General features: G+C 41.4%; 1 protein-coding gene across 1 annotated transcript in view; it reads left to right on the plus strand.

Moving 5' to 3' along the window:
- Nucleotides 1-17,903, plus strand: part of coq8a (coenzyme Q8A) — a 30,875-nt gene that overhangs the window by 7,618 nt on the left and 5,354 nt on the right. Inside the window, exons 3-13 of the mRNA XM_008297784.1 lie at nt 709-791; nt 1,452-1,705; nt 2,487-2,655; nt 2,732-2,798; nt 8,767-8,841; nt 10,146-10,274; nt 14,017-14,102; nt 14,844-14,984; nt 15,072-15,153; nt 15,238-15,331; nt 17,298-17,439. Of these exons, the coding sequence (XP_008296006.1) occupies nt 709-791; nt 1,452-1,705; nt 2,487-2,655; nt 2,732-2,798; nt 8,767-8,841; nt 10,146-10,274; nt 14,017-14,102; nt 14,844-14,984; nt 15,072-15,153; nt 15,238-15,331; nt 17,298-17,439 (1,322 nt within the window). The remainder of the gene's footprint in view (nt 1-708; nt 792-1,451; nt 1,706-2,486; nt 2,656-2,731; nt 2,799-8,766; nt 8,842-10,145; nt 10,275-14,016; nt 14,103-14,843; nt 14,985-15,071; nt 15,154-15,237; nt 15,332-17,297; nt 17,440-17,903) is intronic.

The raw sequence follows: 17,903 nt of genomic DNA on the forward strand, positions 1-17,903 counted from the left end.
TTTTGACCTTTTGTGTCTCGTTTTCGTTGCTTTCTGTGATGTTTTTATTGATTTATCTCTCTTTATGTCTCGATATTTAACTATTTCCATTCTTAAAACCTCTACAAACTTTTCCTCCCTACTCTGCTCATCATCTCTACAAAGACGTTCCACCATCAGCTGGATGTATCTCCAACACCCGGCTCCTCTGTTCTCTGGTTCTGATCTGTGCTGCTTTTATTTATTTGTGGATCCAGTAGGTTGGATTTTCACCTGAAAACACCTGGAATTATCCAGTTTCTCCAGGATCCGGCTTAGTTTTTAAATGACATGTAGAATAAAGTGATTTTAAACTTAGATTTGGTTGATTTTTGTCACGTGATTAGTTCAGGGGCTGTCGGAAAGTTGAAAATCTGATCTAATGTTTCTGTTTACAGGCTAATAAACATTCAATAAATGCTAAATGTGTTGGATCTTGCAGTCTCCATTAGGTTGGGCTGGATTAAAAGTTGTGAAAATGTGGAGACGTTACTCCAAAAAATAACTAATAAATCCCAGAAATGCGTTTGTGTAGCGCTTTTATCCCCATGAAGGTAACACCAGAGGCTGTCTGACCAGTGAGACTTTGGTTGGATGAAAACATATCAGACCATTTTATGGACATATTCTCCTAAAACAAAGTGTATAGCAGCAGATTACAGCTATGAACTGTCTTGTGTGTGTGAGCAGGAGTGGAGGGAGTGGGAGCTGCTGTCCAGAGCGTCCAGTCTGCAGCAGAACAAGGCCTCTCTGCTGCCATGATGAAAATACAGGTAGAACATCTGGACTCTTCTCTGTCTTACATTTCCTTCTACAAGCTGCTGTGGAAGGCTGTTTCCTCAGCAGTTTATTAGAGATCTGTGTTTTTCTTCAATTTCTGATCTTTAAATGAACAAAAATGTCTGTACGTACATAATCTACTATGCAGGATTATTCTTATTAATACCAGCGTCACATCTGTTCAGATTGTTGTCCAGTTGTTTTTATCTGGTGCTGTAGGTTTTGTATGTCTGCGTATGTATTTTGTGTTTGAGTTTTGCCAGTTAAAAGAAATACAGCTTATGAGATCTCTGCATTTTCCTCCTATTTCTATTTTATTGTGCAGTAAAAACCTTATTATTACGTCTATTTTTTTTGTTTTTTTTAATGCAATACAGTAGTTTTTGGTGATCTACGTATATGTTTTGTGAATTTTTGCCACTGATGAGATTTGCTGCTTCACATTTGTACGTTTTAATAATATTTCTGACATTCTGATGAACAAAAATGTTTATTATTATTTAGTAAATGAAACTCCAGTTGACAAAAACGAAATTGAGTATCTGTTTTTATTTTCACTTCCAATCATTATAGCCTCTGTAGTTGTTCCTCTACATAGGAGAAACTCCATCAAAGTTTGTTTTCAGGCCTCTAGAAGTGTTTTTTTTTTCCAGGAGATGTCCGGCCAGCAGCAAACCTCGTCGTCGGAGTCGGACTTTGACTTTCCTCAGGACGACGCTGCGTTTGCGTCCTCAGAGTTCAGGGAGGACGGATCGGACTTCAACGTGGATCCTACGGGAAGCGGTGAGGACGCGGCGGCGGCAGCAGCATCGAATGGCGTCGGAGGGAAACAGTCGCTGTTTGACGGATACAAAGATCCCAGCAGCCAGTTCGGCGGACAAACCAGGTCGTACCACCAAGACGCCAGGTAGTCCGAGTCACTGATGCTCTGGCTGGATGCAGGTTGTTTAGTTTTGTCTGATTGCATTTTGTTATCATCTATGTGAGGGCAGCAGAGAGTTGATTTTTATTGATTTTATTTATTTATTGCTCTCCTTTGAACCCGTTTTTACAAACAGTGGACAAAAAGCAAAATGTGGTTTTATATGATTGCATTTATTTTAATCAGTTTCATTTTATTTCATTTTGTCGTCAACATTTTTTTATTATTATTATTATTTTTGGTCTGTGGCTGATGATGATTTTATTTTATTTTATTTTTTTGTTTTTGTTTTTATTAATTTTAGTTTGAGTTTTCAGTTTTGCACGTGTAATTTAGTTTATTTTGTTTTATTTTTTAATTAATTTTATTTTAGTTAGTTTTGATTAATTTTAATTATTTTTTATTTCTGTTTATTTTTACTATTTGGCTTATTTTATCTCATTTTTATTTAATTTTATCTCACTGGTTTTCCTCATTGTGTGTGCTATTCAGGCTGTTTATTTTATTTTATTTTGTTTTCATTAATTTGTATTTTATTCTAATATTTTTTTACATTTGTAATATTTATTATAATTTTTTTTGGATTTTTTAAACCTATTTATCTTATTTTATTTCATTTTATCTCACTCTGGTGTTTCCTCCTTGCATGTGTTAACTTTCCTCCGTTCTCAATCTTTCATTTATAACGTGATGTTGAATGTCGGTGTTGTTTTATTGCACTGCCTGCTGTGTAAATCAGGTCTGACTGATGCCTTGTGTTCATCAGACACTTCCTGGGCCGCCAGCGTCTCTACAGCCACAGCCTGAACAGACTGGCGTGGACACAGCAGCGTTTCTACCACCAGGACCCGTCCAGCGTCGGAGGCCTGACCGCCGAGGACATCGAGAAGGCCCGACAGAGCAAACGGCCCGAGATGAAGCCGCACAAGCAGATGGTGACTCCTGCACTCGTCCTTATTCGTCTGCTCTCCGTTCGCCGTCACAGAAAACTAACTCCTGTGTTTTCTGCAGCTCAGCGAGAGAGCCAGAGAGAGGAAGGTCCCGGTGACTCGGCTCAGCAGACTCGCCAACTTTGGAGGTAAAGAAACCTCTTTTCCGTCTTCACTGCGTCTGAATGTTGATGATTCATCGGCTGCTTCTGACTAAATCTGAAGTCACGAGTCTGTGTGCAAATCTACACGTCTGCTGAAGCCCTGCAGACAGAATTATGATCTAACACGAGATTTCAAGGTGCTGAAGCTTATTGGAGCCTCTTATTATGTATTTTATAGCATTTAGACGTATTTTAAAATGTTTTAATTCATATTTTATAGTGTAAAGATGTTTTTTAAAATGTGCTGAGGCGTATTTTCTACTTAATATATCTGTTCTATTTGTGGAGATGGTTGAAATAACAACAGGCACGAGACAAATCCATCAGTTATGGTGCGAAAATATCCAAATTAAATGGTATTTTCTAGTGTTAAGACAGGTTTTATAATTTTAACATGTATTTTATATTGTAAAGACATACTTTAAAATGCGTTAAGGTGTATTTTATGGTATTAAGATGTATTTTAAAATGTCTTTATTCATATTTTGTAGTGTTAAAACTTATTTAATAGCGTTAAAATGAATTCTAAAACATGTTAATTCGTATTTTATAGCATTAAAACTTGTTTTATAGTGTTAATACTGACTTTATAGTGTAAAGATGTATTTTAAAATGTGTTAAGACGTATTTTCTACTGAATATATGCTTTCTATATGTGTAGCTTGTTGAAATAACGACAGGCACGAGACAAATCCATGAGTTATGGCAGGAAAATATTAAAATTAAGGCGTATTTTATAAAATTAAGTTGTATTTTATAGTGTTAGGACTTATTTTTTAGTGTTAAAACGTATTTTATGGTGTTAACACGTGTTTTCTACTGAATATAAATAGACAATTCCAAGAGTTATGGCCTGAAAATATAATTAATAATTCATATTAATAACTTTAAGGGAAGCAGAGCGAAGTATCACGACACAAACTAAGAAATAAACACTATTTTCATTTAGTAATTTAGGAGAATATGCTCAGTATGATATGAATTTATCATCGATTAAATTGAGCGACAGCAGTGACGTCATTAATTATTGATTGAATTGTTGATTATTTCTGTTCGTCCTCTGAGGCGCTAACGTGACCTGAAACCGAGTCAGTGAAGGTCTCGTAGCGCCGTCTTTAAGTCCGGGTCGCCGGGTTCAGGCCGCTCGCTGTCGATATGAGAGGTCGTGACCTTCTCCAGGTCTGAGCAGCGACACGCACCAGCGTTCGCTATGAGCAGCAGCAAACGCTGAAGGAACGGCAGGTCTGAAGGGAACAACAGAGACGTGAAGCGGCTGTCAAACCCTGCAGCAGAAACCAGGTCAAGCCTCCCCGGGTTTTATTAGTGGACCTTTGTTCCTGTCCGGATCTAAAAAAAAGAAAACACCTTGTTAGTCCGCTCACAGCGAGACGGCCTGATCAGTCCTGCAGCACTTCATACGCTGGAGTGTTTCCACGTCTTAGCTCAACGTTTAACTGTGTTCGGGTCGAAGGTGAAGTCAGCAGCTCAGGTCCAACAAACCGTCCGTCAGACTGAATCTCTTCACAAAACTGCTGCTCTGCAAGAAGCAAACAAAGACGATGACTCATGCTGAGCCACGCAGGAATAGTCCGGCGTGCACGTCTGTGCTGGTGCACGAGACCGGTTGAAAGGTGGAGGAGAAGGAGGGAGGGAGGGAAAGCATCGGGCCAAAGCTGGGACATTTTATCCGTCTGAATACCAGCAAGCTTTCTGCACAAACATGTTTAAAACACACAAAAAAAACCTGCCAGTGTGACGTAGAAATGAATCTAAAACATACGTAAAATAGGAATAAAGTAGTTCAAACCCTCTGAGTGATCTCCGTCATGCATAAACTGATTATTAACCAGTTTACAAACGTCTACAGCTGCTTTTTTCTGGACGAAACGGTTCCATTTATTTAAATCTGTGGCGATAACAAAGGTACGTCTCCACAAGTTAAGCAAAACACAGCAGAAATGTTCTCGCCATTTTGTTTTTAAATCGTGAACTACAAAACAAACACCGTACCCCGCTGTACAGACAGTTTGAGTCTTTATTCCTTAAATCTAATCGTATTTATTTATACAGAACGTTTAAAACAACCAGCAGCAAAATGAAGACGTGCAAACATCAAGTCAGGGTGAAACTAGTGAATGCACATGTTAAAATAGGATAGAAGTGATAATAGTGAACTTTATTTCTCTTGCATCTTTCAAAACTGGTGTCAGAAAATGCTTTACATGGCACGAAAATACACAGAACATCAGAGAAAACAATAAATTATAATGAAATAACAGAAAAAAAACACAAAACAGCCACAGCACCTCATAAGATCATCTTCTAAAAACATAAATCTGACATTAGGCCCATTAAAAGCAGCCAAAATCCGTTTAATAGTTGTGCATCTTGAGGTTTTTCTTGAAAGCATCAACAGAGAGGAACCATGGACGGCTTCGGCGTCTGCAGCTTCAGAGGCTGAGCTGCTCCTGAGTCTCTTTGTTCTCACCGACTGTTTCTCCGTCTCCACGTAAAAGTATTCGGATAATAAACAAGCGCTATAAACTGAAGTTGTCCAGCTGCAGTCGGCGGACGACAACGACGGACCTGCACAGCTTCCATCACTGTTTTACGCTTTGTTAGTTTACAGAAATGACGTTATTTATCCAACTGGAGGTGCCACGCATGCTTTGGCAGCTCCTTATAAGAAAGACAAAGTAAAACATGCAACTGAAACTTAGAATAGAAGTAGAAATTGCTGAAAATTTCTACTCATGCAATACAAATCAACCGTTACAGAAGATATTTAACATAATATTGACCATTTCTTTTGAATAAATGAGCAGAATCAGCTGTAATCTGACGCTTAAAATGCTCCGTTCATTGAAAACATGCAAAATAGATCAAATGTGTTGGTTTAAATGTGACATCAGAGCATTTTCTGTCACTCTTGTCAAAGTACCTTCAGGTTTAGCAGCTGTTTGAGCTGCTGAGTGGAGACTAGAGGCTTCTCTGTGCACCGCTAACCTGCTAGCGTCTGCTTTAGCCTGCACGTGGCCTCTGAGATGCTCTGAATTCACGTGAAGAGTCTCGTTTTAGTGCAGATTAGCGAAGGCGAAGGCTTTTCTGAGCTCTACCTCGTATCTCGCGGGATGTTTTTCAGCGATAATCTCACGCGGCGAGGCCTTAATGTTCACACGGCGGAGAGCTGCTCTGACAGCAGCCATCACGGCTTCATTACAGACGGATACGAGAGCAGGTGGCAAAAAACCGAACGCCAGAAATGTGGAGGAGGAGATCAGCTGGACTCGAGTAAACCTGAGATGGCAACACAAACATGTGCAGCCTCATTCCCAGCAGGTTACGGAGGCGGCAGGTAGCGTCCACGTTGGGTCGGCATGTTGACGGCGGTAACATTTAGAAGGTGCTGAAAAGGGGAGGAGGAGGAGGCGCTGCAGGAATCTGGCCTCGGCCTCGTCCTTCACCTCCGTCCAGTTGCACAAGTTTCAGTTTTGGAAGCGATTCACGGAGCCGTAAATCTGTCCCTCACGGACGGAGGTTTTCTGAGGGTTTGTGAGGAAACGTTACGAATGTGGGTCGGATGACGGACGGGCGCTTGTGCTCGTTCTGGAAAAACATCAGCGAGGAAACGCTGATCCGTCTCTGGCTGCCGACTGATTTATGCGTACAGTTACACGACGCTGGCTCGTCCTCTCTGCGCTTTAAATCCTCGCTAAAGCAGGGAATAAAACGGGGATGTCACGCCGGATCGGTTTGCACGACTCGACATGTTTTTATTGGAAAGGCCTTGAAGCGGGCGCCCCTACAGCTCACCTCGCTGAGCCCGTGAACAGGGCCGTGGTTATGGACACAGCGGTCGTGGGTTCGACTCCCTTTGCTGCAGGTCTGTTCTTCTGCCCCCTCTACTGCTCTAAATAAAGGCAAAAGGCCCCCCTACCCAAAAACAAGACCTCGAAACACTTGTACACAAGCCGATGAAGCACACCGTGTCCTGATCTGCCGTCGCATCTCAGATTTGCCGCTTCAGAGCGAGAGAGAGCTGACTAACGGATTATGTAATGCCGAGTTATGCAACGAGAGGCTCGGCTCGCCAACATCCCCCTCCTCCTCCTGCAGCCTGTCACTTTCTCATCATCATCATCTGCTGATAAAAGAATTCCTGCAGCTTCGTTCTCTGACGACTGGATGATTGATTCGCCGTCGTTTGTTGCAGCTGCTGCTGCAGAACAAACAAACAGCGAGGCGGTCCGAAGGTTTACCCGCTTAAAATTTGTCTCGTGTTTTCCCGACGGCGTTCTGATGGAAGCGATACCGACACGTGGCCTCATCTATGGGTTTATTTTGGGGCTGTAGCGAAGGAGAGAAAATCCAGGCGGCTTGAAATCGAAGCTGCTTTCGAGCAAATCGATGGATCGCAGGAGAAGAAACGGATCACCTGCTAGCCTCGTTGGCTTAAATGCACTCCACATGAACATAAAAAGTGACATTGAGGAGAATATCACAGAGAAGAACAAAATGCAGGAACACCAACTTTAGTGTCAGTTAGTTTAAAACGAGTTAGAACGTAGAGTTTGGCAGTTTATCGGAATTAAATGTTAAATTTCAATCATTTCTGATATTTTTTGACAAATTTTAATGATTTTTTTTCATTAACACTCAAAGAAAAATGATTCAAGTTGAATTTAACCGTTTTATTTATGAAGATATTCAGGTAATCATTTTATTTACAGTTAAAAACACCCCAAAAACTACATGTACACACACAAACAAAACATCCATCCATCATCTCTACACCTTAATCCTCACTAGGCTCATGGGGGGCTGGAGTCTATCCCAGCTGACTCAGGGTGAAGGCAGGTTCACCTGGACAGGTAACCAGTCTATCACAGGGCTACACTTAGAGACAGACAACCAAGCACACTCACATTCACACCTACGGACAATTTAGAATCACCAATTAACCTCAGCATGTTTCTGGAGAACCCGGAGAGAACCCACGCTGCACGGGGAGAACATGGAGACTCCATGCAGAAAGATCCCGGGTGTCCTCACTGGGACGCCAACCGGCGACCTTCTGGCTGTGAGGCAACGGTGCTAACCACTGCTCCACCTGCAGCCCCTACAATCAAAACAAATAAGGATTAAAAAACAACAACTACTACTGAGGTTCATGTGTCCCCCACATCAGTGCAGGCTGCATGAAGGCATCTCTTAGCCGGAGGTGATCTTTATATTTTTTAAACATGAAGCCGGTCTCAGTTCCTGCCAGCTTCCACCAGTGGAGGTGTGACTGGAGTTTCCAGGTGGCAGCAGACTAGCACACCTCAGGAGACCTGCACAACCAGAGGGCGAGGTGGCTCCATCACCAGGAGATGTGATGGAGCAGGTTTGGAGTTTGTTCAGACAGCTGAACTCGGTGTTGTTGTTCTGTGCTTTAGTGGTGGTTTGAGGCATTTAGGTGAAACTAGCAAACATTTAATCATTTATTCTTACTGATGATGTGTCTATCGCTGGTGTGTGTCGCTGTTGTTTTATTTCCGACACTTGCTCAACATCATTATCTCGTCTAAATGTGCAGCACAGAACTGTCACGAAAGCAGCTTCGTAGTGACGACTCCGTGTCCTGCACGACCACAGTGACTCAGAAACTATTGTGAAATGTGAAACAGAAATTTGTAAAACTCCCAAATTTCTGAATCAGAGCTGCTCAGACTCACTATCATCCACTAAAGCTCCCACAGCGAGGCAGAGAGGACGTCATGATGTGATGTAATCATGGAAAGACCAAAGCTTTTGTCTCTAAAACATCTAAAACCATCTGTTAATCATGGACAAGAATAAATGTTGGGAAAAATATGACCAGCAGGCTGCTTTTTAAGTCTCAGCAGCTGTGTGTTTGCATTAGAAACTGGTTTGTTCTGATTGTGTTTCCGTGTCTGTGTGTCTGCTGCAGGTCTGGCTGTCGGTTTGGGTATCGGAGCTTTGGCCGAAGTCGCCAAGAAGACCATCAGACACAACGGAGCTGCAGGTAAAACACTGGTGGTTCACAGCTTTACAGAAACAAGCCGCGGCCTCGGTGTGTTTGTGCTGTTTACAGAAGCCAATAACGTGATGATTTAAAGCCTCTTGACAGAGTTGCACAACATGCAGAGATTACACAACGGCCTTGTTATTAAGAATCACCACCTCTGTGAGAGCTGCCCATCCCTGGTGCGTGTTGCTGCACGCCGCAGGCCGGCCCAGCAAACGAGATGAAAAATAAAAGCGTAATTAGGCCGCCTCGTTTACCAAACAGACTCTGCAGCTCTGTAATCCTGAAACGAAGGCTAAGCCCAAACACAGCGTAAATCTGCAGCGCGTGTGCGTCTGTTTGCTGGCGTCTGTGTGAGTTGTAATCCCAGCAGGACGTCTGTGAGCGCCCACGTAGGTGTGCGCTCGCTAAATCTCCATCAAAGCCTCTGAAGGCGGCTTCAACAGAACCTGACGACCTACTGACACGAATACACGCAGTAGGTGCAGACGGAGGCTGAACCGGTCCTATTTACGGAGGCAGGAGGTTTAAATAATGTAGGATTAATGAGCCGCTCGGTTCTGCTGAGAACGTCAGGAGAACGTTGTGCTGCTGGTTCTCAGTCATCATTATCAGGTGTTGTCTGATGGTTTCAGTGCTTCAGAGATTCTTCAGAGATCCTCTTTCTTTGTTTTACAGAGAAGCCAAAAAAAAAAAAGGGAAACTCAGGAAGAACATCGAATGACATCCAGATAAAATAAATGATCAGAAATAAGTAAATAAATACATAAACAAGTAAATAAATAAAGGGTGAAAGGTAATATCATGAACGATGAAATAAACAAAGTTTAAAAAAAAAAAAAAAAAGCAAGTACATGATAAAATAATAATAATCAAAAATAAAAATAGAAATATATTACATATATTTAGAGAGTAAATCCGGTGATGGCTTTCTCCTGCTGTAAATAATTTTTATGTAATTTTTCATTTATAATATCAAATTATATTATAGGGCAGTTATAAGTTTACAACAGTTGCAGAATTAATTTACATACAATATTTTTTTATGCAAAAAATAATAAACAAACTCTCAGTTCTGTTCTTAATTTGTTCTGTTTTTGTCTCTTAAAAAAAGAAAAAAACATTTTTAAAGTGTTGTTAAAGTCTTGGCTCGATAAGCTGCAGGACCGTGAACAACCCATAACTCAATCTGTTCATATTACAAATAGAACATACTTGACACATGTAGATTAACTTTCATCTTGACACACTTCTGTCCATGTTTATGAAACCAACGTCGTGTCTCTTTTCTGCTTCTGCAGGCGAGAATAAAAAAGCCGTTCTGGACTCGAGCCCGTTTCTGTCGGAGGCCAACGCCGAGCGCATCGTCAGGACTCTGTGCAAAGTCCGAGGAGCTGCGCTGAAGCTGGGCCAGATGCTCAGCATCCAAGGTGACCACAGACACACTCATGGTGGTAGCAGAGAGGACGGGGGAGGTTTAGGGACGATGTTAGAAACCCGTCGACCTGCTGCGACGATGGAAATGCTGCAGGACGGACGGTCAGAGAAGCTGCAGGAAAAGCAGACGTTTGATTGGCTGAGAGCTGCAGACAGACGGACGAATAGAAGGAGCCGCAGCCTTTAGTTTGTCAAAGTTTGTTTGAAATACTTTACAAATAAGCTAAAACTTTATTAATCCTGAAGGAAATTCTTTTACTAGATATGAAGAAACAATGACATAACTTGATGCAGAGTTCAATAGAGAAGCAGTAAGATAGACTTGTAATAAATCACTGAAAGTAAAAATAAGGGACATAGCAAAAGACAAAAATTAAAGTATTACACCTGCAAAATGAAATACACATGAAACGAAAAGTAGTATTGGAAATGTACCTGAAGTTTTAAGGTATTACACAGGATAATAATAATAATAATAATAATAATAATAATTCATTTTATTTGTGCAGCGCTTTTCAAAAACTCAAAGACGCTTCACAGGATAAAAGAACAATAAAAGCAGCTAATACAAAAGTGCACTAATAATAAAATATTGCAGATGAATTTAAAATATTGCACCATTATTGAATTTCCCTTCTGGGATAAATAAAGTATTTTTCATTTCAGACAAATTAAATATTGCAGATGAAAAATAAAACATCAGCATAATACTATTGCTGTAATATTCCAGATGATGCTGGTTTGTAATCACAGATGTTCCTACCATGACAGAACACCTGAATAAAACAGTTGTTTAATTCAGTCTGTTGCCTACAAACATCTGCATATTTTCGTTCCACTCAGCATAACGTGATGACAGACTGGTTTGGAGACGCTGCAGGTTTCCAGTGAGCGAAGCCGTTACAACGTTTTTCTGCAGCTTATCAGAGACGACAGCTGCTGCACGTCCAGTAACAAGAATAAACTCTGGAGTTCAGGCCCTTTGCTGTTATCTAAGGTGTGATAATACCTCAGTAGTTTATATGTTAGCTCATAGACCCGACAAAAATGATTTAAAATCCTGCTGAACTGGACTGAAACAGCTGTTGACTGTTAGTGCACCCTTTGGTTTGTGCTTTACGGGAGAATTAGTCGAGTTTTTAAAGAGATAAACCGTTAAAATAGCAAAATAAAATAAGAAAAATCACCCAGAAAAACTGTGCAGACGCAACATTAGAAACTAGGATTAAAGAGGAAATTAAAATTTTAAAAAAGCTGTTTGTTTGTTTATAAGTTTGTGGGTTAAACTTAAAGAAAAGTCAAATCTCAGAAAAACAATTTAAGAAAGTGTACAAGTTGTTAAAAACATAATAACGTGGAGCAGTAACGGTGAGACGTGGTTACGTTTTCAGACATTATCTTAGGTTCTGGTTTGCGTTTGTGTTGTTTAATTCTGACTTTTTATGATTTATTTTCTCTTTTTCTTTTATAAACACACGTATTCGTCCATGAGTCCAACTTTAGCACAGATCTGAAGTGAATCTTTGGCTTTACAAACTTATTAAAAGATTCATTTGAGTCAGACTTGATAAGAGATCGGCTGTTGGACTAGATCTGTGTGAAGAGTGTGTTTTGGAGGAAACCCTGGATCCCGGTCGCTGCTGCCAGAGGTTCAGCTGAGGTCAAGTTCACGCCGCAGACCTCAGTTCTGATAAAGCCGGCGTGCTTCTCCATAAGCTCCATGTAGGTCAGCGGTTGTTTGTGCTCCAGCGGCGGCGAGCGTCCTGACAGCGGGTTAATGAAGTCGGATCAGGTAGCGGCAGTAAACACGCCGTCACTACTCTGTTTATCTGCTGCTGACCTTGGCTGCTGACCTTTGCTTCTGGCATTCGGAGCTGCAAACATGTTTGTGCAGACGGAGGGCGGGGCGGCGTTGTAAAAAGTCGAGCGAGCTTGTCTGTTTTGTGGTTACCGGCAGGTTTGCTTCATCCCGGAAGCGGCGACGAGTTCTCAGGTCGAGAAGTTTCATCTGCAGCTGGACGTCCACAGAAATAGGTCAAAGGTCGAGATTTCATAGTAATCCGAGTAAATCTGCCGGATAGAAGTCCCGGCTGACATTCATCTGTCGTGGCAGCAGCGTGGACGATTGTCTCTCTGCAGCCGCTAGAGTCCAAAAATAGCGCCGGCCTTGAAGCAGTGAATAAAAGTTTGCCGACCCCGAGGCCTGTGGGCCAAACTGTGCTGCTGCCAGGCGCTGTTTGTGTTTAATTACTGTGATGGTGTGTAAAGCCGGAGTTAACTCAGGCGAGGAGATACACGGCTTTATGTTGATTCTAAGATAAGATAATCCTCTGACGGTCCTGCAGCGGGGAAAGTTACAGCAGAAAGGACAGAATAGACAGAAAGAACAGACACAAATACACAGCATAAGGACAGTAATGAGTCTGTTTTGGTGCAGAAAATAAAATCATCAGGTTTTAAGTGAGTGAAATAAGTCGACTTTTTCTCAGTGCAGGTTCGTCTCCAGTAATCCTGCAGAGATTTACTGCAGCTGTTCTTCATAAAGCGCCTTAAACACTTATATTAGTAGAAAATCCCATCAAACAAAGTGCTCCGACACTTTATTAAAAACACCTGTGCCATCCGATGCAACGTTTTTTTTTAATGTGTTGTTTTTTGTGTTTATTCCTCTGAAGCCCGAGTAGTTTCACAGTGATTTTTATTTTATTTTTTTAAGTCCAGCACCTCTAGAAATGTCTTCTGTGCAGCTTGACATAGTTAAATGATATTAATTATAAAAAAGAGGGGGAGAAAAGCCCAATCTCTTGAATTTTTTATTTTTAAAAATGTATTCAAAAACCTAGAACTTGCAGTATTCTCCCAGGTGTCCACAGGTGTTACCAAAACTGGAAAATAGAAGTATGACTCCACATAATAATGAAGTACTGCACTTCAAAACTGAAATACTGTCTTCGATTATCCAGCAGTTCAGCCATAAAGTCTGTGAATTTTTGTTTTGTGGCAAAAGCTGCAGTTGAATTCTCTGATGGCTCCACAGTTCTGCTGAGAAGTGCAGAATTTTCTGTTTTTTGCAGAATGTAGTCGGAGCAAACGGTTTATTTTTTGGTGAATTTTTAAACGAGATGTGTAGAATAAAGTGTTTATAATGAAACAATACGACACCTGCAGTTCAGCTGAAAAGTCCGTGAATTTTTGATGAGTGAATGCTGGTTGTAGTCGAGTCACTAATACATCTGAGTTTGTGCAGAGGAGTGCAGAATTTTTTGTTTTTTACAGAATCCTTTTAGTACAAACGGTTTTATTTTGGTGAATTTCTAAACAAGACAAATACGTGATTTTAATGAAATACTACGTCATATAACCGCCTAATAATACAACAACCATCAGAAAGTTAAAAAATCTGATTATTTCTTTCTCTTTTTACAGTTTCTATTAGGTGGCTTATTTTTTTTTTAATTTGAAGATAATATGCTTGATTTGATGAAGGTTTCCGACAGAACGGGTCGTCTGGTTCTGATAAAAACTGTGAGATGGTGTTTTTTGTTCCGTTTTTGAGTTTCCTTTCAAACCCACCGTGAAACTATTGATCCATGTCGAGCTCGTATGCGTTATGCACCATACGACATCGTCTTTAATCCACCTGATGTCCACATGTTGGAGTCTAAAGCAGCATTTCGCTGTATTCGGTGACCCACAGAACTCAGGAGTAACTTTCTGTTTTGTTTTTTTGTCCAGATGATGCTTTCATCAACCCTCAGCTGGCCAAGATCTTCGAGCGCGTCCGGCAGAGTGCCGACTTCATGCCCATCAAACAGATGACAGTAAGAGTCGTTTTCTTTCACCGTTTTTTTTTTTTTTGGCAATTTGAATTCAATAAGAATAAGTCCACAGATCAGCCACGACGTTAAAAGTTGACGTTAGAAGCAGGATAAATGTTCAGCGTGAGGATTCAAGAACCTGGATCAGAACTTCTCCAGAACAGAAGACGTTGTGGGATGTTTCCGATCCTAAAGTGATCCAAGAAAGGAGAACCGTCGAACCAGAGACAGAATCATGGACGCACAAACGCTGTTCAGGAACGAGACAAAGAGCTCAAGATGTTGAATCGACCAGATACCGATCCGATTCCCAAGTTTCACAGCTTCCAAGATGAACTTTATTAATCCTTCAGCAGCTTTACAGCAGCTGGATGCAGATGAGACTTTAAAAATGGAGGAGGAGCTTTAAACAGGAAACACAGCTTTATAACCTGTTGTTGGGTTATTTGGGAGCAAACTTTGATTGTTTATGAACATTTATAAAGACTGAGGTATTAGGAGACGATGGGGCAGTGAGAAGAAAACAGGTGATGCTGTCGCAAACTGGAAGAGCTGCAGGATTAAAAAAAAAAGTTTTTAAAGGATCTGCTGCAAACATTGTGAGAACACAGAGTCCGTGACCAATCAGAGAGGAGCATCTAGCTGGTTTTAATGATGTGATTAACTTGCATAAAACTCACTGCAAATTCACTTTTAACTCTACAAATATCCAATATTACATATAACACGTTTATTTATCTGCAGAAAGCGCTGAACAGCGACCTGGGCCCCAACTGGAGGGACAAGCTGGAGTCGTTCGAGGAGCGTCCGTTCGCGGCGGCGTCCATCGGTCAGGTCCACCTGGCGAGGATGAAGGACGGCAGGGAGGTGGCCATGAAGATCCAGGTGAGAGCGTGTCTGTTTGTATACGCCACATTCACTGTTGTTACGCTAAACAGTGGAACCTGAAACCTTCTGCCTGTTTGTGTTCAGTATCCCGGCGTCGCTCAGAGCATCAACAGCGACGTCAACAACCTGATGACGGTGCTGAGCATGAGCAACGCTCTGCCCGAAGGTGACACACGATCACACACAAACAGAAGCATGCACGACTTCCTCATGCGACGAGGTTCAAACTCTCCTCTTCCTGTCGGTGCAGGTCTGTTTCCGGAGCATCTCATCGACGTGATGAGGAAGGAGCTGGCGCTGGAGTGTGACTACGTCAGAGAGGCTCAGTGTGCAAAGAAGTTCAGGTACGACGCAGAGAACGGCTGAATTTACTGTTTAGTTTCTGAAAAGTCGACCCTCAGAAGCATTTCTCATTTATTTACATGCTACCAGACTTCAGCTGGAGTTGCTATAAAAGTGATTTTTGCTCTGCTTCAAAGTTAAACCACCCCAGAAAAATCCTAATTTAATTCTTCTGTGGATGTCAGTGGTGAAAATGTCGATACAAATATAGCTTTTCTTTTTAGAAGATTTAAAATCAGTAATTTTCTGCAGCTCAACCTGAAAGCTGTGTTCATTCTGGCACTGAATATTGATTTAAATTCAGTGTTTTGACAAGAATTTAAGCATTTTTAGTCAAATTTTAGCCACAAAAACTTCAAACGTTTTCTCATTTTTGACCAAAAAGTGAAATAAACGCTCCATCGCCTCAGTGGCACTGGCAGCCTCAGCTCACCTTTTTATAAATGTCAGCTGCTGCTCTGTTTCTGTTTGTAATATCTACATAAGTTCAGTTCGTAATCGTGTCGACTTAAAGCATCCGAAGCTTCTTATTAGCAGCAGAACAACAGGTCCAACTGATAAATCTCGATACCGACAGAAAGCATGAAACATTTCTTCACACTTGTCGTCTTGCAATATTAATTCTTATTTAATTTAATTTAGTTTTACTAGTTAGGAACTATCTGCATGTCTAAGCAACCTTAAACCCTTAAATCCTGCTTTAAAACACATTAAATTAAGATTGAAGTCCAAGTTAAGGTTCCTTCAAGTAACATCAGCTGCACGAAACTCCTTCTGCTTTAAAGGTTTTCTGAAGCTGTGGCTACGTCCAGCGTTTAGTCTGTTTGCAGCATTTCCACAATAATCAGTGAAACTTTCTGCTAAAATCTGCAAATGTTCAAATAATTCTTTATGTTTTGTTTTCTGTGAGAGACGTGTGCAGCTCAGGAAGTGTTTGTATATTTTTTAATTAAGCTATAATTACGTTTTATATCCACTTTAGAGTCGTTACCACTGTGTCTGCACGTTCATTTTGCCAGAAGCTGCTTCATAACTTTCTCCTGCTGATGTTCATTGACTCATAATCGTACTTGCGGTGCAGACGTCAGCGTGTGCACAGATCACCGCCCTCCAGAACCGACCGTCCTCAGCACCAGAACACCACCGTCCACTTCCCCCTTCAGCCCCTCATCCCCTCTACTGATGCCTTTTTTTATTATTCACTGCCTCCTGCTTTAAAAGAACAGCGTCTCATGCAGAGATGAGAACTTCCTCTCCTCAGAGCTCCATCGTGGGAGCCGGATACGTGGGATATAACGGAGTGTGTTCTCCTCTCTGTGGCCTCATCCAGAGTTAAATCTCACGCCGGACTTTCCCACATTCGTCCTCACGTTGACCATGTTTGGTGTTTTGATCTCTTCATAACATCCAATCCAGCATCTCTGAGACGTTATGAGGAATTCTGGTTCAGGTTCCGTTTAACTCAGTCACCCCTCGTTAGCGGTGAAGCTGATATGTTTAGTTTTATTTTCCGTTAGATTCCTAATCTGCAGCAGTAATGACAGCAATTATTCTGCAATTTACCACAAATACTGTTCCCCTGATCATGATAATAAACTTTATTCATGTTGCAACCAGAAATAACAAAGTCAGAAGGTGATTTACAGTAAAAACATGCACTTTCTTAATTGCAAACTTTGTCTTGTGTGTATTTTTTCTACGTGCATATCACCTATTAAAAAAAAAAACCTGTAGAAACTATAAAAAGCACAATAAAGTCACACCTCGGTGCTCCTCAGCTGCAGCTTTCTCACCTAACGCTTCACGGATACACAACTCGGGTTACAAACACGTATTTAGCTTTTTCCACTCGCCTGTGAAACGCTCGTCTCTCGGGTTCAAGGTCGGAGCAGCGCCGAGCCCTGCCAGCTGTATATATTTAGACCTAAGGCTGTGTTTACCTGCTCAATGTGCCGCTGTGTCACTCAGGGAGCTGCTCAAGGATCATCCCTTCTTCTACGTGCCCGAGGTGATCGAGCAGCTGAGCAGCAGCCACGTCCTGACCACCGAGCTGGTTCCCGGGTTCCCTCTGGACCAGGCCGAGGGTCTGACGCAGGAGCTGAAGAACGAGGTACGGGCGTGTGCAGCCGCTCAAGAGAGGAGGATTCTTGCTCCGGCATGCTCCTGATCTTGTTTTTATTAATTCCTCTGTTGATCCGACACAACCGAGCACATCAGGATGTCACCAGAAATCTCAGAATCTCTGTGTTCTGGCTGTCAGTTCTCAGATTTGGGACCATTAATCAGTCGATCAATCAGACTTTATTTCTGTCACACTTTTCATATAAACACATAAATAAAAATGCCATTAAACAACACAAACAAGCCTCCACATGCCAGTTATCAGTGAAGGAAGTGAGGAAACGCTGTTCTGTGAAACATGAGCCATCAATGAAGGAACACCAGACGACATAGAACAAAACGAAATAAGATAAAATGAGTGGGATAAACAAATTAATGAAATATGATACCTGTTATTAAAAATAAAGCCAAAAATAAAAAAAACAAAACAGAATAAGAAACGATAAAAACAAA

This window comes from Stegastes partitus, unplaced genomic scaffold, assembly GCF_000690725.1.
Source record: "Stegastes partitus isolate 25-593 unplaced genomic scaffold, Stegastes_partitus-1.0.2 Scaffold1248, whole genome shotgun sequence".
Lineage (NCBI taxonomy): Eukaryota > Metazoa > Chordata > Actinopteri > Pomacentridae > Stegastes > Stegastes partitus.